Source organism: Nicotiana sylvestris, chromosome 9, assembly GCF_000393655.2.
Source record: "Nicotiana sylvestris chromosome 9, ASM39365v2, whole genome shotgun sequence".
Classification (NCBI taxonomy): domain Eukaryota; kingdom Viridiplantae; phylum Streptophyta; class Magnoliopsida; order Solanales; family Solanaceae; genus Nicotiana; species Nicotiana sylvestris.
Window position 1 is genome coordinate 131391794 of NC_091065.1, and position 22347 is coordinate 131414140.

At 37.5% G+C, this 22347-nt stretch overlaps 1 protein-coding gene across 1 annotated transcript; it reads left to right on the top strand.

Annotated features, from left to right (window-relative positions):
- Positions 1-544: 544 nt before the first annotated feature.
- On the top strand, positions 545-18914 carry LOC104243491 (farnesylcysteine lyase). The gene is made up of 6 exons (XM_009798678.2): positions 545-1061; positions 2024-2197; positions 11542-11901; positions 12047-12222; positions 13243-13506; positions 18395-18914. Exons 1-6 carry the CDS (start codon positions 579-581, stop codon positions 18411-18413), a joined length of 1476 nt encoding a protein of 491 aa, XP_009796980.1. The 5' UTR covers positions 545-578; the 3' UTR covers positions 18414-18914.
- The last annotated feature ends 3433 nt before the right edge of the window (positions 18915-22347 follow it).

Genomic DNA, 22347 nt, shown 5'->3' on the forward strand with positions numbered 1-22347 from the left:
TGTATACAGAAGAACAACAACAAAGTGAAGGACATTTTGTCCTTAAGTTTTTTTATTCAATTTGCAAAATGAGGCCAGTAGAATCAAAGTTAAGGACATAGTGTTCTTATTTTTTTTTTGAATTCAATTTCTAAAATGAAGACACTATGTCCGGAATACAGAATTATCATAGGAGGCGATGTCTATAACTTTATCAATCCTCAGTTGATCGCTGCTGTGGTAACTGCTGTTGCTGCTCGTTTCTTCTCTTTGTGTAACTGCCGCTTGTGTTGATAGCGTAGGTATAAGTTATACCAGAAGGGTATTTTCGTCCAGTCAGGTATAAGTTTTTTAAAGGAGTGACTAAAGTCTAAATACATTGAAAACAGTGGCTTTAAAATAAAATCCACTGCTTTTAGTGGCTATTTGTGCCGTTCGCCCTCAAAAATAAGTTTTCCTTTAAAATATTTTTTATCAAATATTAATTGCCATTCAAAAATTTAATTAGTCAAACTTAACTAATAATATTTTTGAGCTTATTTTAGAAGCTTAAAGCAAAGAGGCTATAATAATTAATAACATATCAAGTAAGCAACGAAATGATGAAGAATCTCCGGTCAGCCATTAATGTTGTGGTTTTATCACTTGTACTCATCTCCACGGAATCATCTCCGACTGTCTGCATTATTGGCAGCGGAATCGGCGGCTCCTCCGTGGCGCACTTCCTGCGGACCTATTCAAACTCCGAAATCGGCACAATCAGAATCTTCGAGCGGCACGAAGCTGTCGGAGGGCGCATGGCAACGGTGACTATTTCCGGCGAGACATTCGAGGCCGGTGCCTCCATTCTTCACCCCAAGAACTACCACGCTTTGAATTACACTAAATATCTAAATCTCTCCGTCCGACCTTCTGAATCTGATTCCTCATTTGGCATTTGGGATGGACGCGAGTTCGTTTTCAAAACCTTCACTTCCCAATCGAAGCTCCCTATATTCCAAAGCATTGTGTCCTTCGCCAATTCCATCTTGTTTTTCTTTCGCTATGGCTTCTCTCTGTTTCGCATGAACACCTTCGTTGAGGTACTTCACTAGCAATTGTGGAACATGTATAACAGCTCCTTTTTTCCTTTTCTTATTAACTAAAAATTTGTGGAACAAGATTTTTTAGTTAATGCTATAGTGAAAAACTGAGGCAGTGGGCAAAAGATTAGGAGAATATAGTTAGTATAGCTCTATTTTTCTGTAAGTTATTAGTGGGATCTAAGGAGCAACTTGCGGTGTAGGTATTTAAGAGCAAACAAGGTAGTTAATTAAAGGGACTGAGGCTTTGTTAGTTGGTACAGATTTCTATGCATATCCTATTTATATTTGATTGTGAATGTTGTGCTTTTGGCATTTAGGACCATGTTTTTGTGCCCTTGGTTTGTCCTGGTAACAATGTACACAGTTTGTTTTCGTTCTATCGATTTCCTTATCATCTATATTATACACTTAGTGGCGGAGCCACATTCTTGAGAAGAGCGGCATGTGTCGTCTGTGGAATATTGAGTTAAGGAAAATTTTACTAAATTTTTAGGGTACTGTTGATAGTTATAGAAAAACTAGGGCGTAGCTGGCTGTTGCCCTCTACCTCCCGGCTCCACCACTGTTACGTTCGTAGATTGGACGTAGTGCTTTGAAAAGTATATATATATATACACACACACACAACATACATAATTTTTGGTGGTACTGTTATGATGGCCTTGTTCATGTATAATGCTGTTTATGAACATTGTAGACACACTATAAGCCATGAGGGAATAATCACAGTGTTTACGATGTTGCTTCCTTCATTATGGTTCATTCCACTTATTATCATAGCGCTTACAATTTCAACTTTTTTCTTGATGGAGTCTTTCCACTCGATCTTTGACTGCATGAGCATGGTATACAGCTTAAGAAGATTCTTGGGCAAGTTCCAGCTAATTGTTAAGACATTTGCTTTCTGCAGAAAGCCCTTGAGCTTCTTGTGATGTTGTGACATGGAAATTTGTTTGTAGGGCACCGTGGACAGTTTCTTGAAGTATTATAAAAGTTTTGAGTCGCGGCCAGTATTTGAGACTGTGGAAGAGATGCTTAAATGGTCCGGGCTTTACAATATGACGAAACAAACATTGCAGGAGGAGTTACTAGATGCTGGTTTGTCTCCTCGACTCATTCAAGAACTTGTCATGGTAAGAAAAAACCTCAGTTCTAGGTTCTCCATGTATGATTCCTTTCATGTTAACATGTATCCTGTTGCTACTCCTTTTTTGCTGTGCTTTAAATTGGCAGAGGTCATACCACTCAGTATGTTAGTGCTTGATGGTAACTCTTGCCTATTCTGCAGTTTATTATCATCCTTTATTTACAAGTGCCTTCATAAACAAGATGAGCTTAGCCTTTTAGAATATAACCAAGTTTGTTCTTGTCATCTGCATACTCTTTACACTGTCAGGTGGGTAAGGGTAAAAATGACATATCATTTTTGTTGTTTTTTGAGGTAAAGATAACAGTCATGTTGGCTATCGATACGACAATTGGACTTATGAGAAAGTGTCTGATGTCCTTAATACAGTAGATGCTAAAGTTTGTACAAGACAATGAGTTATTTTGATAAGTCAACATAATTTATTAATATGATGCCAGGCTGCTGATTTTACTGTACGTGCTCCCTTCAAATCTCCAAAAAGATTCAAGTAGTACAGTATGGACTGTCTATTCTACACTAAAATTACAAATGAAACACAAGAGGTCTTTTGACCTCTAGAATGTACTTTGAGCCCTTGACGATTTCTCTTAAAAATCGACCATATGATGGACATTCCACAACTCCTTCCTAGTTTCCATCTTCCTTAGTTTAGATAACCTCCATGCAATATCAAACAGAGAATAATACACTAGGGACGATATATCTAAGGTAAAGTGACATCCTCATTATTTGCGATTAACTAACTATTTTTAGTTTGCCCTATCATGGTAGGGGTAAGGTCTGCGTACACACTACCCTCCCCAGACCCCACTTTATGGGATTTTACTGAGTAGTGGTTTTTGTTGTTGTTAACTATTTTTAGTCTCATCCTTTTCAAGTTACTCATTGTTACTATAGTTTCCAAGCTGCACAACAGATGATGAAAACTATTGCTTAACTGTCTCTATCTTCCATAAGGATCTCCATAGACCTAGACGCTACCATTGATAATTCAATCGTGATATGACTTTACTGAGAAGCTCTTCGTGGATGATCTTCTCCATTGCACTTTCTCTTCATTACCAAAATTTATTATAGATTTATGTCCTCTGCAAGGAAGCATCAATTGTCTTGACATCCATCTTGTCTATTGTCTCCTTGTCCTTTGTTATCCAAAATATGCAAGAAAATTTCTTTACCAGAATTTCCCACCCAAGCATTCAATCAGTACTAGATCCTGTTACCATTACCAGTTGTGTTCTTGATCAGCAGTTTTCGCTCAGGTCCTCTGCTACTTTGCCTATGGTGTTTTCAATGTGGTTGTGAGGCTCAGCCATATGGCTTCATGACTATATGATTTAACAAGTGTGTCACGGTTGTTGAACAAGAAGCTATGAACAATTAGGCTTTCCTCCCAGTTCTGGCCTTTAATTACTTAAATGTTTTTGACGACATAGGCTCTCTTTATTACAAGTGAAAAGATTTACTAGCCTCTGATTGTGAAAAGCTTTTATTATGATTATTACTCCCTTCTTCCATTTTATGTGACACTCTTTTCTTTTAAGTTTGTTCCAAAAGTATGTACACCTCTCTATATTTTGAAATTGCTTAATATTCCCACTTTACGCTTAGGGACAATCTGTTGTAGGTATGGCATGACATGTTTGAAACCACAAGATCCTAAGATTATTTTTAGTATGTTACACACCCATACACTCACACATTATAGAGCTTATGTGTATAGAGTTAATTCATTTTTAAACTCCATTTCCAGTCAAACACACTATATCTTATATATATGTTGGTTAGCTTATGTGTCAAAAGTCTTTTTTCTTTCAGAAACCCACTTTTAGTCAAACATCATGATATAAAATGAAGCGGAGGTAGTATATTGTCGGAGAATATCTTCAAATTGGTTGGTGATCGTTTTGGAGGTTTTCTGGGTATTGATGAAGATACAAGAAATAGACACCATCTGAAATGGGCGAGAATATGCGTGAAAAGTTCCGATACACCTTTTCCGGCAACGGTGGAATTGATTGTGCAGAATCTTATCTTCAGAATACCTCCATGGGTAGAATCTGGTTCATGGGTGGAAGAATGTAATCGGAAAAGTAACAGAGAAGGTGATCGGAGAAAGGAGGATGACCATCGAAGCCCAGAACTCGAACAGTCGCATTAATGAGATGAACTTGGCGCCGTCGATTTCCAAGATGAAAGAACAGGGAGTGGATACACGTGATATAAGCGTGCCAAAAATATTTAATAATCTAAATTTGAGAGTTTAGGGAGAGGTGTCGTGTCACCTAAAGGAAAGGGTTAGATGTCCTTTTGTAACCCTAGGCCCTCCACTAATTCAAAAAAAAGAATCCTGGGAGAGATTTTGGGCAAAAGGCTTTCAATAACAAATCTTCGAAGGGAGGCCCAAAAGATGCAAATAAAGGAAGGGGTTTTAAACCAAAAATGGGCCAAAAAGTCTTTTATAGACCAAAAGTGGCCGGCCCATGTATTATTTCTCAGCATGCTTACGCATCTGGAGATCCAAAACTGTCAAATTCCTTTGACCCACTGCTCGAAGTAGAGGCGAACAAGGAGAGGATAATTTCCGTGGAGGAGAAGGATTTGGAGGACGTACAGTCAAAATATACAAATGAGAGCCTATGGGCTATTGAAATGGCAAAAGAAGCAGATGGAAATTTGGAAGACGATTCGAGCAGAGAAGATACAATTTACAATTCAGATTGGAAGATGGAGAGCATGCTAGTGGGGTATTCAGATAATGATTTCGAGGAAGTCCCACAAGAATTTCACCTTCACATTACAAGTGAAGATGAGATGGAAATCAGAACAGCCCAAGAGATACTAATGCTTCCATGACATGAGAGGGAGAACTTAAACATACAAGAGCGATTAAACCAGATTGAAGCATTCAGATGGGTAAAACGACACATGACAAGAATCAGCAAGCAATTGGGAGTGAATTCAACAGAAAGAAAAATTGCTGGAGCTATTGCTGCGAATTGAAAACGGAAGGCCAAAGAAATGTGATTCTTCTTCTGCTAACAAAATTGCTTCTCCTGGAAAAAGTGTGAAAGAGAAAAGATCCAAAAAAGAAGGAAGCAGTGGAAATTAAAGATTACAGACCCATTAGCCTTTTGGGAAGTGTCTATAAAATTATTGCTTAATTGATGGCAGAAAGACTTAAATTGGTGATAGGAAGGCTAATCTCCAATAATCAGAATGCATTTATTAGGGGGAGGCAAGTAGTTGATGCTTCTATGGTTGCAAATGAATGTGTGGAATACTTGGTGAGAAATAAAAGGCAAGGGGTACTTTGTAAATTGGATCTTGAAAAGGCATATGATCATGTCAATTGGGCTTGTTTAATAGATGGCTAAAATGGATTGAATATTGCATATCCACAGTAAAATTTTCGGTGCTCATTAATGGAAGTCCTCAAGTTTTCTTTAGTTCTTCCAAAGGGCTAAGGCATGGGGACCCTCTATCCCATATCTATTTGTTTTGATCATGGAAATACTTAGTAGAATGCTAAAAAAAGCTGAGCAATTAGGTTGGATCAGGGGGTTGTAGGTTGGAAGAAGAGGAGGGATAAAATGTAACATTTCTCCTATATTGTATGCAGATTACACACTGATTATTTGTGAAGCAAATAGAGAACAATTCTTGTATCTCAGAGGGATTCTATTAATTTTTGAAGCAGTGATAGGATTGAGGGTGAATCTGTCAAAAAGTACCTTGTTTGGTATTAATGCAGACAATTGTATAGAAGATTTAGTGGAGGTACTGGGATGTAAGGTGGAGCAATTGCCTACAACTTATCTGGGGCTACCTTTGGGTGCTAAGAAGAATGATCAAAGAATATGGCAAGGGTACCTGATAGATGTAACAGTAATATGACTCCATGGAAAAAACAATATCTATCTTTTGGGGGTAGACTTACTTTAGTAGGCTGTGTATTGGATGGAATTCTAACATACTTAATGTTTATGTTTCAATTGCCAGTGTATGTTGAAAAGAAATTAAATACCCTAAGAAGTAACTTTCTATGGGAAGGCATGGCAGAGGGTAATGATTGATAAGAAAGGAGGAGGCTTGGGGGGTTAGAAATCTGAGAATACATAATAAGAGTTTATTATTCAAATGGTTGTGGAGGTATAATGATGGTAAGGAAAAAACTTGGAAGAATATGATAAATGCAAAGTATTTGAAGAAGGATATATGGTGCCCTCCTATTGCCCAAAGTGCTTCAAGAGGCAGCATTTGGAGTAACATAAGCAGATTGTGGACTGAGTTTCAGCAGCACACTAAATTGAAACTGGGAAATGGTGTCAAAATGAAATTTTGGTCTGAGCTGGGGGAGATAAACTTGAAAAACAGATTCCCAACTCTATACAATATTTCTTTTAATAGAGATGGTAGTGTTTCTGATTTCTACTCCTCCAATGGGTGGCAATTAAGTTTCAGAAGAGACTTTAATGATTGAGAGATGGAGGACGTGGGACAATTTATACATCTACTGGGTACAACAATGGTAGAAGAGGATAAAGAGGATTCTATGATCTGGACAGCGAACAATGACTTGAAGTTCTCTGTTAGAAGCTGCTATAACCTTCTTCAGAAATAATCTTAACAGTTTGAGTCAAATTGGCCTTGGAAAATACTATGGAAGACCAAAGCACCTGTCAAGGTAGCCTGTTTCGGGTGGATTGTCTATAGGAAAGTATGCTTAACCCAAGATAATTTGCAAAGGAGAGGTTTTCCTTTAAGCAACAGATGTTTTCTATGTAAAGAGGATTTGGAATCAGTCAATCATCTTTTTATTCATTGTAAGTTTGCTTAAGCTATGCCGGGAGCTTGTCCTATATACGTGTGGTGTAGCTTGGGTTATGCCGTCAGATGTTAAGAGCTTGTTGGAGAGCTGGAACGCGCAGAGGATTGGAAGGATACAAAAGCAGATCTGGAGAACTATCCCTTTATGTGTCTTCTGGACTATTTGGACAGATAGGAATAGTGCTTGTTTCGAGAATAAAAGGAACCACATCTCTAGAGTCAGGAACCTTTGTTTGCAAAATATGTTTTTTTGGTGTAAAAGGAGTATAGTAGAGAGTATTGATCAGTATATGGAATTTTTAGACTCACTTGGAAATATGTAACTAGAGATTGTTGTAGGGTCTGTCTTGTTTGGTTGTAATTTTGACTACCTTCTTGGTACCTTTATTAATAAACATTTATCTTATATAAAAAAGATATCTATATAGTATAATGCCATTGACTTCTCATGACATTATTACATATTTTGTTTTTTGCTTTTTCTTTTGCGAAGCTACAATATTCCCCCTTCCCGGATGAGTTGTTTTGAAACTATGTAAAAGTGTCAAACTGAACAATTAATCTGGAGCAGGACTAAATGGTTTAATGTCAAGGCTCGAGACCTCATCACATGGAATCGAGTTGTTTCTTCTTGTTGATAGTTTGAGGAGCCATTTTCTGGAGCAGATATGATGTGAGCTTAGAGACATGTTAGAGAATGACCTGGTTGTGCAAAATTAATTAGCCTTTTCTTGTTGATAGTTTGATGATCCATTCTTGGAATATGATGCACACAGGCATGTAGGAAACAACTATGTTGCGCGGACTCTCCAAAATGATGCCGCACCCGTGTCGGATCCTCCAAAAATACACTATTTTTGGAGGATCCCACACGTATACGGTACCATTTTCGGAGAGTCCGAGCAACATAGGGAAACAGATGCCACTTACCTTGCACTAACACTGTCTTTTATTAGTCGTATCCGTACTTTGATCCAATACCCCCAAATCCTAAAATTTGTGTGATGACGAATCCAACCTTGAGATATGCACTCATATCAGATACCTGCACCCGAGTCCGAGCAACATAGACTCTAGGTGAGGAATTGGGGGCTTCTTTTCTTCTTCTTCCAGAAACAACTCTTAAAACTGAATATTATTCCTGGAGCCTTTCTTCTGCATTTAAGATATGATATATTGATGTATCTCTTGGCATAACAAATATTAGATGAAAAAGCTGATTCACTGAATTTTTATGTGTGACTCTGAGGTGAAAAGTTATTCGTAGGAACACATAAAGTTGCTGGTTTTTATAATCTTTAGATAGTTCTTGCAGCTTCTGGTTTCTGAATTGGGTTTAAAAATGCATTTGATATTGTCATTCAGCCTTCAAATTCCCAAAATGAATTTAATCTTTCTGATAAGGGAAAAGTTATCTTAACAAAAGTATTGCAAAGTACGAGTGCATTGTTAGGGTGTTTGAACTGATCAATTAACAATGGAGCCCATTTACGCGTACACGAAAAATTCTGCTCAAGTATAATGAATTGATGGATGAACCATGGAGTTCAGTTGACTTAAACTTAGAATTACTATTCCTTCTCTTATTTAAGTTGTGTACATGTTTAAGTTAAACATTAACTACTTTAAGCTAATGCCGCAAAGGAGTGTAATTCTACTCTTAGTTCTATTCGACCATATTTTAATTTTTAAATGAATACAGAGGTTTTGAAGTTCCCGGGAAATGTTGGAATATTATGGTTAACTATGCTATTCAATGTTATATTAGTAGACGGTAGAAAATTGCCAAAAAGGTGGCAAAGGAGTACCTTCGTTCCGATACATAAGAAAAAAGAGAAGCTCTTGTGCTTGAAGAACACTTAATAATTATGCAACAAGGATGGTAGAGTGATCTTTGGACTCTCCTATAGAGGAGAGTTTGGGCTCGAATCTCTCTAGAATTGTCACAAGAATTTTTTCATCTATTTTTATCATCTTTGAAATCTTCTGAGCAGCTTGATTCTCTTGATAATTAAAGAAATTGTATCATAATACTTATGCTCGTCTCATCCTCTTGCTTTCTAAGAGATTCAGAATCTCTTACCAAACTCAAAATTTGATTTTGGCTGGCTCATTCACTTCCTTGATATTACTGTTTGAGTTTTTTCCAAGCTTCTTTTGTTGTCTCACATGCAATGATTTTAGAGAAGATTGAACCTGCAACTAAATTTTAAATTATAGTTTTGGCTTTATATTTCTTAATGTTCTCTTCTGATTGAGCTTTGGTTTGGGCAATGGTAGCATTTGTTGGGAGTGGTTGTATAGGTCTATCTTCTATTACAACCTTTCATAGATTATAAACTTCAAGATGGGATTTCATCTTCACTGACCAAATTTGATAGTCTTTAGTAGAAGGATTGTGAAGGAATTCAAAGAGAGACTACTGCTTGCCATGGTTGGAAATAAGATTAAAAATTGATGAGTTAAAAATGGGTATGCTTTAAAAATAGGCACGAGATAAAAATGGTTTAAGGTGGTTGAAATTGGTTCCTTTTTTTTTTCCAGCGAAATTATAGATCTATCAAACATCAGCACTATAAGGATTTTTTTTTGAAAAGATGCAAGCATCAAGAAGGTTGAAAATCTATCTCTAAAATTTCATTAACCAGAACTTTAAATAGCCACATAAAAAAAGTAGTACTCCTAATTAAAGTATTAGACTCCTCCTAAAACTAAAGAACTATTATTGTGGGAAAAACTTAAGCAGTAACAGATGCAAAATCCAACAAGAATTGCCAAGATCACTATAAAATTAAAGTAAAAGATTCATATTGGCGCTACCAATTGACATTAAGGTTTATTTGTTATTTTTACACTTACAATTTTTTTTCTAGTTAGAAATTTGAATGCCTGTGTAGGATGAGTGTGAGATTTATCTAAATTTAGAAAATCCCTAATTTTTCTTAAATGTATTAAATGACAAATTATTAAGTGTTGGAATGCAGAAGACCTAAATAACGCGGAATGCATTTGGAGGATTGATATAGCTGAACCCAAATATTAAAATGCCTGACCATCTCATCTAAAGCTTAAATTGTTTTAAAGAGCGCACTTCGAGTATATCGAGAGAAAAAGATTCCTTGTCTAGAAATCTAAGTCGATTTAAAAATTCCTTATTCAGATTATTACTTTTTTCTTTGTCTTCAGAATGTCCTTGCACGTGCGGGCATGATTTATTTTCAGTGATAAAGCACGTGAAGATTCTTTTTGATAATAGGTTTGGGTTAAGGTTGAACCCAGGGCCTTTGATATATCTGATACCATAGTAAATTGTGTGACCAACTCATCTAAAAGCTTAAATTGTTAGAAAGAGCATGCGTTTGTTTATTTAATTATATCTTTTCATCGGCCAAGCACATGAAAATTCTTATTATAATGGGTGACAATGACTTAGTTGATTGATTCATATGGTTACAGGTCTTTTAGATTAACTGACCTTCCACATGATATGCTTGGCTTAAGATGCCTCAATATGTACATCTTATGCATGTGTATTGGTAAAATAGAAGGTTATTTTTAATAGGAAAGATGAGGTGTGTATTCGGTGGCGGATCTAGCATTTTAAGGTAATGGGTGCTCACTATTAATTAGTGCTAGCAAATGATGGGAGGAGTCGGATTGATATGGACGGACTAGATAAATTTTTTGAACCATTGATATTTAATACAGATAAAAAATAGATTGAATGATGAAAAATATGAATATCCATATTTTCTTGGATATTATCATTATTGTGAGATTCCAAACCACAATATAGGTTGTCAAATTTGGTGGTGGTAAATAGAATGTATTTTCTTTTTTGTGTCACGAACTAAATGAATTGAAGAAGGAAAAATGGCAAAGTTAAGAACATTAAAAGGAAGACGAAAAAGAAAGTCAAACGAATAAGAAAAACTTCCGGAAAAAGAAAAAAGAAAAAAGAAAAAAGAAAAAAAAAGGAATAAGAAATACGAAGGGAAGAAATATCCGAGTACAAAGAGTGCACCATGTAGGAATCGAACTCCGGAGCACGCAGAGCGCATCCTCAAATTACATTAACCAATAGCACCCACCAATTTGTTTGTGCAATGGGTGCCCACCTAAATATATATCCATTTCATGCGAAATTGCCTATAAAATTATGTGTTCGATACCATGGACAATGGGTGCTTGAGCACCACATTTCTCTATGTGGATCCGCCCATGTGTGTATTAGTATAGGAGATTTTTCTAGAGGCTGAGATAGGAACCATGGGCGAGATTTTTCATTAGATGAAGAGAGATTTATTCAGAAATTCTCAGATATTTGAAATTTTCTGCTTCAGCAAACTTGATGCTGCTTCAAGATTGAAGCAGAATTTTAACCTTTTGATCAATTTAAAAATGGCAGGCACAATATAAAGTTTGAATTTGGATCTGAAATACTCGAAATACAGCATTTTTTTGTTTTCTTATCAACAAGGTTTCTTGCCCTTGTAGGTTATCACAAGAATCAATTATGGGCAAAGTGTCAGCATCAGTGGACTTGCCGGTGCTGTATCTTTGGCTGGAAGCACAAAAGGCTTATGGTCAGTTGAAGGAGGGAATCAGCAAATGGCTGCTGGATTGATCAATCATTCAGATGTCAAATTGCACCTTAATGAAGAAGTAAAGTCAGTTTCTTTCCTGGGGGGAAATTATCAACTCAATACCTCGAAAGGAAAGATTTACCCATGTGGAATAACAGTGGTTGGCACACCTTTAGATGAGCTGAAAATTCACTTTCTTCCAGAAATTTCAATACCTGGGAGGAAATTACAGCACACATATACAACTTTTGTTAGAGGTCTATTAAATCCTGTGAGCACTCCATCTCATGATTTGTTTGTTCTTCACTATAGATACAAAAATTACTCAAAATAGAATCTCATTATGCTTTCAAAAATTACTAAAAAGGAAAGTGCTAATGTTATTCTCCACTAATTGGGATGGTTTTCTCTGCAAGGCTTATTTTGCGTTAGGTTCCATATCAGATATTCCAAAACTGGTGGGCACTGTCGAGACACCTGACGTTCCTTTTTCAAGCATCTCAGTTATTAAGAAGCACAAGGACAATGATATGACATACAAGGTGTTTTCTCGAAGATCTCTTGATGATGCTTTATTAGATCAGATCTTCAGGTATAATCTTATATGGCTAGCTATTTCATCTTTTATCAGAAGTAGCTGCTTTGAATCCTTTCATCTACATAAGTTGTTTCTCTATAAGCTAAAAATTTGTGTACCATGCAAAATAGCCATTGGGTTCTTCTGATGCAGCCATTGGAGTAGCTGATCATCTAGTTTGACTCCTCGGGTACTTGTACTAGTGATGTATGTGAGATTTACCAAAAAACTAGTGACGCATGTGAGATCGAGCTTTATCCAAAAAAACTAATGACGCATGTAAGATTGATCAATGATATGTTAGTTTTTGAATTTCTTTGATTCCGTGGTTATTAGATTCATACAAGGAACTATTGCCTAATCAATTCTCCCAGCTATTGGTTAAATGTTAACTATCATGACTTAGGTAATCTCCATTGCCATGGAAACAGTTGACCAATCTCAAAATCATTTGTCTAATTCCAACCAAGTACATCAGCCAATGTTACTTTAGGCTCCATCACCAAAAGAAAACTAGGAGAAAAGACAAAAGACTACATAATTCATGTGATTCTTTTATGCATGGAGGATTCCTCCTGTTGGAGGATTTATAGAATTATGTACTCTTTTTTCTGTGTACTCTTGGAGAAGTCAAGAGGCATATTATTACGACTTCTGGATCCAAGATTCTTAGGTGGCATGGTGAAAGTTTATCTTGTAACCATTATGATGAGTTACGTAATATTGCTGTTATGATTGTGGGACTGTACAAGCATCATGGATATCGTACAAGCGATGTTTCTTTTGAAAAGGGGCTCATGGCTCACATTGCCCTTTTATTATGTAGTGCCTTTGTCTTATTAAACCAGTTTTTTTACTTCTGGAGTGGGAAAACCAATCCTGACTGCATTTGTTCTTAGCATTTGTTAGATTATAGAATCAAATTTGAATCTCTCGAACTTCATCTGTTACGGAAATCCCCATTGTAAATCTAAAGGATTTAACTTTTTCAAAGGATTGATTACAGGCTGAGCGTTTTCATTTTTGTGTTTGCAGTGTCAGAAATGAGACAGTCCGGATAGACTGGGCTGCATACCCGCACTATCATGCTCCTGAGGTATTTGCACCCTTTATCTTGGATGGTCAGCACTTGTACTATGTGAATGCTTTTGAAAATGCAGCTAGCACCATGGAAACTAGTGCTGTTGCTGGTGAAAATATCGCAAGGCTGATTCTTTCGAGACTTACTGGCCGAAAACACTTGAGTTCAGCGAAATTGGAAAGCTTTGGTGATGATGCATATGATGTGCATGCAGACTTGTGAGTCGAAATCACTTGCCTTTCTCCATACATGTTTCAGGTGTTAGTGCCTAAATTTTTTACTTGCTATACAGCTGTGGTGTATCCACGTTCTAATAAGTTCAGCTGTGAAGTATATGGTTCTTTATTCTCTCTTTCTTTATCCCGATGTGGATAAAATGATATAAAGACCACCTTTGTCATATATTACATACATCACACTAGATAGATATCATATTCATGGAATTCGATTCACTTTCAAGATGCCTTGTTGGTGAAATGGTAGATGCACCTTCCAGTGTGGCTACCTTGTTACGACTTCACTCCAGTCATCACTAGTCCTGTCTCAATCTAGATAGATGTCATGTTCACGGAATACGATTCACTTTCAAGATGCCTTGGTGGTGAAATGGTAGATGTACCTTCCAGTATGGCTACCTTGTTACGACTTCACTCCAGTCATCACTAGTCCTGCCTTCGGCATCCCCCTCCTTGTGGTTAAGTGAAAGACTTCGGGCATAGCCAGCTTCCATAGTGTGACGGGCGGTGTGTACAAGGCCCCGAACAGATTGTCGGTGTAAGCCGGAGGAAGGTGAGGATGACGTCAAGTCATCATGCCCCTTGTGCCTCGGGCGGCGCACATGCTACAATGGCCTCGCCAGATCCATGTTTCTATGACATGAGCATGAACTTAATGAGAAACCAAAGATTGATTGATTGCAACTTCTAATTGATAAAAGCTTAGGGTGCTCTCTACTGAACTGGGGAGAAAAAATACAACAACAACAACAACAACAATAACAACAAACCCAGTTTGATCCCAACATGTGGGGTCTAGGGAGGGTAGTCTGTATGTAGAGCTTACCCCTACCTAATGCAGGTAGAGAGGCTACTTCCAATGGAATCTCAGCTCAGGAAGGGCAAGAAGAAGAGGGAAGAAAGGAAGGAAAACAGTATCCAATAATAGCAACACGAATTACAATACCTGATGCGAACAAAACCACATACCATAATAAAAATCAAAGAATATGAAGGGAGATGCATGCTACTAAGCCTATTGGTGAACACTATAAACTACCTACTAACCTTCTACCTTAATCCTCGACCTCCACACCCTCCTATCAAGTGTCATGTCCTCAGTGAGCTGAAGCAGCGCCATGTCCTGCCTAATCACTTCTCCCCAGTACTTCTTAGGCCTACCTCGACCCCTCCTCAAATTCTCCATGGCCAACCTCTCACACCTCCTGACAGGGGCATCAATGCTTCTTCTCCTAACATGTCCGAACCATCTCAGCCGCGACTCCCGCATCTCGTCCTCCACGGAGGCTACTCCCACTCTGTCCCGGATAGCTTCATTCCTAATTCTATCTCGCTTGGTACACCCACACATCCATCCCAACATCCTCATCTCTGCTACTCTCATCTTCTGCACGTGGGAGTTTTTGACTGGCCAACACTCAGCCCCATACAACATAACGGGTCGAACCATCACTCGATAAAACTTACCCTTAAGTCTTAACGGCACATTCTTATCACATAGAACACCGGAAGCGAGCCTCCACTTCATCCACCCCGCTCCGATGCGATGTGTGACATCTTCGTCAATCTCCCCGTTACCTTGGATAATAGACCCGAGATACTTAAACTTCGCTCTCTTGGAGATGACTTGAGAATCAAGCTTAACCTCTATGTCTGCATCATGGGTCTCACTGAATTTGCACTCCAAGTATTCTGTCTTGGTTCTACTCAGTTTGAAACCTTTGCACTCCAAGGTCTGTCTCCAAACCTCCAACCTCGCGTTAACTCCGCTACGCGTCTCATCTATCAACACTATGTCATCAGCAAATAACATGCACCAAGGCACCTCCTCCCCTTGGATCTGACGCAACAGTACATCCATCGCCAAGGCAAACAAAAATGGGCTAAGAGCCGATCCCTGGTGCAACCCCATCACCAAAGGGAAATGGTCCGAGTCACCACCCACAGTCCTCACCCGAGTCTTAGCATCATCATACATATCCTTAATCACCCTAATGTACGCTACCAGAACGCCGTTAACCTTCAAACACCTCCACAGGACCTCCCTCGGAACTTTATCGTATGCCTTCTCAAGGTCAATAAACACCATAGGTAAATCCTTCTTCCTTTCCCTGTACTGCTCCACTAATCTCCTTACTAGATGAATCGCTTCCGTAGTCGAACGCCCCGGCATGAATCCAAACTGATTCTCGGAAATAGACACGCACTTCCTCACCCTGGCCTCCACCACTCTCTCCCAAACCTTCATTGTGATTCAATAACTTGATATTTCTATAATTGTTGCAATTTTGGATATCACCATTGTTCTTGTAAAGCGGAACCATTGTACTCCACCTCCATTCTTCGAGCATTTTTTTTGCCTTAAAAATAACATTAAACAGCCTAGTGAGCCACTCCAAAACTGCCCGCCCCGCGCTCTTCCCGAATTCCATCAGGATTTTGTCTGGCCCCGCTGCTCTGCCCCTACATAAATTTCCTTATAAAAAAAGAAAAAAGTCTACATAAATTATAGCGAGGTAAAAGTGCTTTTATTCGGGGGTGTAACTAAACTTAGAATGTTCTTTAGGTTGTACTAGGGCTGCTTATCGGGCGATCAATTGGATATTTGCGTTTATTGGTTTGGCTTATCGATTACCGGCTTTTACATGTACTAATCTGCTATCCAATTGGTAAGATATCAGTTGATTTAATATAACATTAGCTGTCGGTTATTAGTCGGTTTATCCGTCTGGAAAGTGGCCTATAAAATATATGCTAAAAAATCATTTTGGACGGGATCACCAGGGGTGGATCTACCTTAGGCGAAGTAGTGTCACGTTTCGTAGGGAAATTTTACTAAATATTATATATGGTTGAAATGTCGAAACAAAAACTAGAACAAATAAAATTAAGTGACACTACTGGTAAAAGAGTTAAGCAGGTTGTCTGGTCGAGCGTTTCAATTTTAGAAATGAGGTCCCGAGTTCGAAGGCGTACAACATCATTATTTGTTTTAGTATTTTTGTGCTTAAGATACACCAGCTAGATTTGAGCTATTGACCTTTTAGTTTTTAACAAAATCTCCATAAGTAGTTCGGCTATTTTTTTTTCTTTCTGTTCATCTGTATTCTCGATGATAAAATTTATAAAAATAATTTGCCAAATCAAATGAATGATGAGTTTTTAATTGAATGTTTGGTGCCTTATGTAAATTTTTTTTATTCTAATGAGTTTATTTTGAATGCATTTCAAAAAATGAAAATTTGTAATAATATGCTTGAGTTATTAATATGATTCAAATCATGTTCTTTTTTTAATAGATTCATTTACTTATTCACGGTTTAAAATGATGACACCGCTTACGAAAAATATAGCGTACGCCACTGAATGAAGACGACTCAACTGTATTTTGCCAGAATTAGCCATTGAAATACCAAAGAGTTTATGTATAGAAATTTTTGACTTTGCCGATTTCTCTAAGGTAAGAGGAAAGAAAACGAGAAATCAACAGATTAACACTTTTTTTTCTTTTCCTCTAGCTCTATTTAAACTATAATACTTATTCTTTGGGTGTGCGCGTTGGTTGTGTCACTGGCCTCAATAAGTTGATTTTTTTCAAAAAACTTCATAAACATTATATTATAAATTGTATACAAAATATTGATATTATAAGAATTGAGAAGATAATATTCATATAAAAGAATCACTTTTAGAAACATGATATGCTTTCAATCTCAATTATGATTTATTCAAAGCTTCAATCGCACCTCATACACAAGAACAACAAAGAAGAACTAGTGATATATCTTCTAATTTTTATTTTTAAAATTAGTACTTTAATTGAATAAATATCTTAACTAAAAGGTTTAAAATTGAAGTGCTTTGATAAACCCTAGAGAAATTTTATTCTGATTTCCTTTATTAAAGACCTATATTAGTATTAGAGGTGTACATAAGTTAGGTTGGTTTGATTTGTTATTTAATACAAAGACTTGAAATAAAAACTTGCTTCATCATTCCTTACCTGTAATAAACTGAGAAACTCAAAAAGATTCAAAAGAAGTCTTATTAGACAAGTAATTTAATAATTATACTTTTTTAGTTGATTTTAAAATATTAAATATTAAAAATAATTTTAAATATTATATATTTTTCAATGTTAAATCTATTTTTAAATAGAATAAAATTATTTTCAAATTATAAAGATACTTTTAACAATTCTTGACGTAAATAAAAAAATAAAAAAATAACAGTTTCCTAGATGGTAATAGTTCAAATAGAGAAGGACTTAATAGACAAAATATTAATTGATTTCAACCTTTTAATTTAGTTATATAACATAATTCAAATAAAGAAAGGATTTATGTAACGTAATAATTTTAAAGTCCTGTTTAGTTTACCTAGTAATATAAACTAACTCTTAACAAATTTATATTAGGAATGTATAATACTTGCAAATTGTTCTGAAACACCAAGATATTTGTTACCAACTATCATCTCTTCTATTACCTAGAATAGTATACATATGGCAATTAGCTTTGCATAATTTTAAGATCATCACCTTGTCTGATATATGTGTATTCATCTATATTGGAACTTCCTTTAAAGAGTTCTAATATTAATTTACTTCAAATTCTTCTATATTAGATATTTTAAAAAGACTACCACTCTATACGGGTCAAATAATGAAAAGGGGAATATTTAATATTAGGATTTTCTACCTAGTTAAATAATGTAAAATTAATGATCAAATTTTTAGTTGATTGCAGTGTCTGAAATATTAGGAAGCTAACCTGATAATAGGCTATATTTACAACTTAGCTATGCTTTATTGTTATATGAAGGTTAAATGACAACAAATAGCTTTAATTATGAATTTTGTGCTTTGCAGGAGCAAGTCTTTATTATGAGGACATTAAGCAGTGTTTGGAGCAAGGAAAGCCAATCGAAGGTGAACGCGTGTGAAAGGAGAAGGAAAAAAATAGCAAACAGCTGAACTTCACGAGCACGGGCCAAGCCCGGGCGCGCTCCAGCCGCGCTCTCAGTCAGAACAGAACGCGATATGCGCGGCCCAAGCGCGGCTGCGCTCGTCACCTCGAGAAAAATTGTTTTCAGGGGTAATTTTGTAACTTCGGGGGCAACTCTCCTTAACATATAAGAAGCCCAGGTCGCCCAAAGAGAGGATATCAAGGTTTTTGAAGGATTATTGAAAGCAAGAAGAGGCAAGAGGCAAGGCGGAAGAATCAGCATAGAGTTTTACCTTTCTTCCTCTTGTTTTCATCTTTAATGATGAATTCTACTGCTGTGATTGTGAAAACGATTATGCGTAGCTAAACATTTAATCTAGGGTTTTGATGGAACCTCTTGGAGAATGAATTTCTGATATGTTAATATAGATTTTGCCTTAATAATTTCTCTGTTTGTTCAATTATATTGTGATTGCTGTTGATTGAAGGGCTCTCAATCGGCTGTGCCTCTTTGGTATGCATTACTCGGGAGAGAATGTATATTTAGGTAGTTGTTGAACAACATCACTCCTAACGTATATGAGGGATCAATACGAAGGGTTTAAAGGTGGGATTAGGGATAATGAAACCTTGGGTGCGATCTAAATGAGCTGTAACTAAGGCCAACTAGCGTAATTCGGGAGAATATGTCTAGTATATTGTTGTAGTTACTCGGGAGAGAGTTACGACAGTCAGAGTGCTCTTGATCGATAGAGAAGACTTAGGCAAATTTATAGCAAACATAGAGGAAAGGATTCCGACAAGAGGGGAAATCATAACCTTAGATCATTCTCATTCTTGCTTACAATTAGTCTATAGCTAGTCTTCATTTACTGCATTTTTATTACATAATATTTAGTTAATAAACACCCAAATTATTAATTAAATATCTCTGAAGATTGAATACGTGAATTTTTGTGAGTCCATTAGCTGTGATTGATAGGTTAATTCCTTGTGGGATTCGACTCCGGACTTGTTAACCGGAATATATTTGCAGCGACCGCTTTGTTCTTTTTATAAGGCATAATTGGGAGTGATCAAATTTTGGCGCCGTTGCCGGGAAATTAACGGTGCTATTGATTGCAGTTAAAAAGAAGTGCAAAATTTTTTAGTGTAGTCAATTTTCTTCAATTTAAACTGATCATTGAAATTCTAACGTTTGTGGTCGTGGTTGTCATAGGTGCATGCCTAGAAACTCCTCAAGAACTGGAGAATTGTTCGAAGCATTATCAGACCCTGAGAAGGTGTTCAAGGAATTGAATCGTGCAAACAGGAAAGGCAAACAACAACAAAACTCAACCGAAAGAATTGAATCAGACATGAAAGAAGATAATCTAAACAACAGGGACAACGTGAATGACCCAAACAACAGAAACAACGCAAATGACCCAAATGATCAGGGTGTGACACCTCTTGTGCCAGAAGCATCACTATATGACTGGGCATAACCCACAACTGACAACTTATCAACTGCTATTGTAGTCCCTCAGATACAAGCAGACTCATTCCAGATCACCAATAATATGTTGCATTTGTTGCAGAACAAGAGACTATTCTCTGTGTCATATGTTGAAGATCCTCAACAACATCTAAAGAACTTCCTCTCAATTTGTGCCACGCAGAGACAACACAATGTCACACCGGAAGCAATACGTTTGTTGTTGTTTCCATTCTCAGTAACAGGAGCAGCCCAAACTTGGCTTAATTCACTCCCTATCAACTCCATCACTACTTGGGAGGAATTAGTCAAGAAATATTTGAGCAAATTTCATCCACCCAACAAGACTGCTCAACAAATTGATGAGATATTGAGCTTCAAACAGAGACCCACTGAGACGCTGCATGAAACGTGGGAGAGATTCAAGGGCCTCCTAGTTACATGTCCATATCATGGTATTCCGGAGCAGATGTTGGGGCAGAGATTTTACATGGGTTTAGCAGATACTTTGAAGGCTAATGTTGATGCTTCAGCAGGTGGAGCATTTTTGAGCAAGACATTCACAGAGAGCAAGATCCTTCTTGACAAGATGACACAAAACTCAGGGTGGACAACAAGGAACGCTCCAATCACTCCTATGGTTCACTCAGTGGCTCTAGACTCAGCTAACTCCATGGCTAAAAGTATGGCTACTTTGATGACATAAATGAGCATCCTCACCAAAAAGGTGGAAGAATCATGCCAGAAGAAGCAAGTACACATAATTGATGCAACTAATGAGGGTCTATGCACATCATGCATTAATCAACCATATGTCTGCTCACGGAGTGCTGAAGGTGATAATCAATAATATCAGGAGAACATGAATTATGTGGCTAACTATGGGGGATCGAGACCAGGTGGTCAGAATTGGGGTCAGCAAAATCAACAATACATACCAGCTCAGCAGCAGTACAATAACAACAATAATCATGGTGCTATGCGACCACATGGGCAAATGGTGCCTTACCAAAGACAAGGGCACAACCAGCAAAATCAGAAGCAGGCTTATCAATAACCTCCACAACAACAGATTGTGAGACATGAAGATGGGTTTGCTAAACTCGAGGGTATGATGCAACAAGTGATTGGGCCCACTGGAAAGCTAGCTGACAGAGTAGACTCACATGAGTCAGCGATCAAAAATATTGAGATCTAGTTAGGACAAATTTCCATGGCCGCGTTACCTGCTGACACCCAAATCAATCCAAAAGAGCAGGGCCCGAAGCAGCTGAAGGGAGTGAGTTTCCGGAATGGTAGGGACTTAGATCTGGAGCAAGAAATTGCTCGTGAAAATAGGCCGACTAAGACACTGGTGCCAGTACCCATTGAGTTAGATGATTCAGGAGGTTTAACTGAGGTGACAGTATAGAATGCGCAAGAAGACATCAACAAGGAAGATGTGGTTGAAAAAGAGACTGAAGCTGCACCGGAACCGACAGTAGAAGCAGTGAATGAACAAGAGAAAAGCCAAATTACAGGGAAGAAGCGACCTCCAGCACCATTCCCACAGAGATTGGCTAAGTATCAAAAAGATGAGTTGTACAAGAAATTCTTGGAGAAGTTGAAGTAGATTCATGTAAACATTCCATTGATTGATGATTTAATGGAAATTCCTGGGTATGCAAAGATGATGAAGGACTTGATGTCTCGCAAGTTTGACTTCCAATACTTGGCCACGGTTACACTAACTCAGACCCGTAGTGCTGTTGTGACGAGACCCATAGCTAAGAAGCTGTCTAACCTAGGGAGTTTCACAATCCCTTGCATAATAGGCAACTTTTCATTTGCTAAGGCACTGTGTGATCTGGGAGCAAGCATAAACCTTATGCCTCTAGCTATCTACAAAAGGTTAGGCATGGGAAGGGCTAGACCCACGTCTATGCTACTACAGCTGGTTGACCAAATTGTGAAAAGGCCCTCCGGGATTCTAGATGATGTATTGGTGCAGGTTGGGTTTTGTTTTTCCCGCAGATTTCGTCATCCTTGACTGTCGGGTTGACAAGGAAATTCCCATAATTTTGGGAAGACTATTTTTGGCCACTGGAAGAGCTCTAATTGATTGTGAAACTGGAGAACTCAAAATGAGATTGAATGATGAAGAGATAACATTCAATGTGCAGAAATCTATGCGCAGACCTAGTGAATTTGCCAACTACTCTCTAATAGATGCGGTAGATGTAGTGTTGGAGGAGGACGATGCAACATTGAACCTTAAAGACCCTCTAGCAGCTTCTATCATGAACTTAGATGAAGCTAATGGTGAAGAATTGGCAGAGTGGGTACTTGCGCTTGAAGGCCAAGGTTTTTGGAAAAGGGAGTTGGAATTTGAGCCTTTGCACTTGGAGGAAAGAAAAACTC

What these genes read in the sequence shown, in the direction of transcription:
- LOC104243491 (XM_009798678.2), top strand. Translation starts at nt 579, where the DNA reads ATGATGAAGAATCTCCGGTCAGCCATTAATGTTGTGGTTTTATCACTT. An exon ending in TTAGAGGTCTATTAAATCCT is followed by an intron (nt 11,902 to 12,046) that starts GTGAGCACTCCA and finishes TTTCTCTGCAAG; the next exon opens with GCTTATTTTGCGTTAGGTTC. An exon ending in TTATTAGATCAGATCTTCAG is followed by an intron (nt 12,223 to 13,242) that starts GTATAATCTTAT and finishes TTGTGTTTGCAG; the next exon opens with TGTCAGAAATGAGACAGTCC.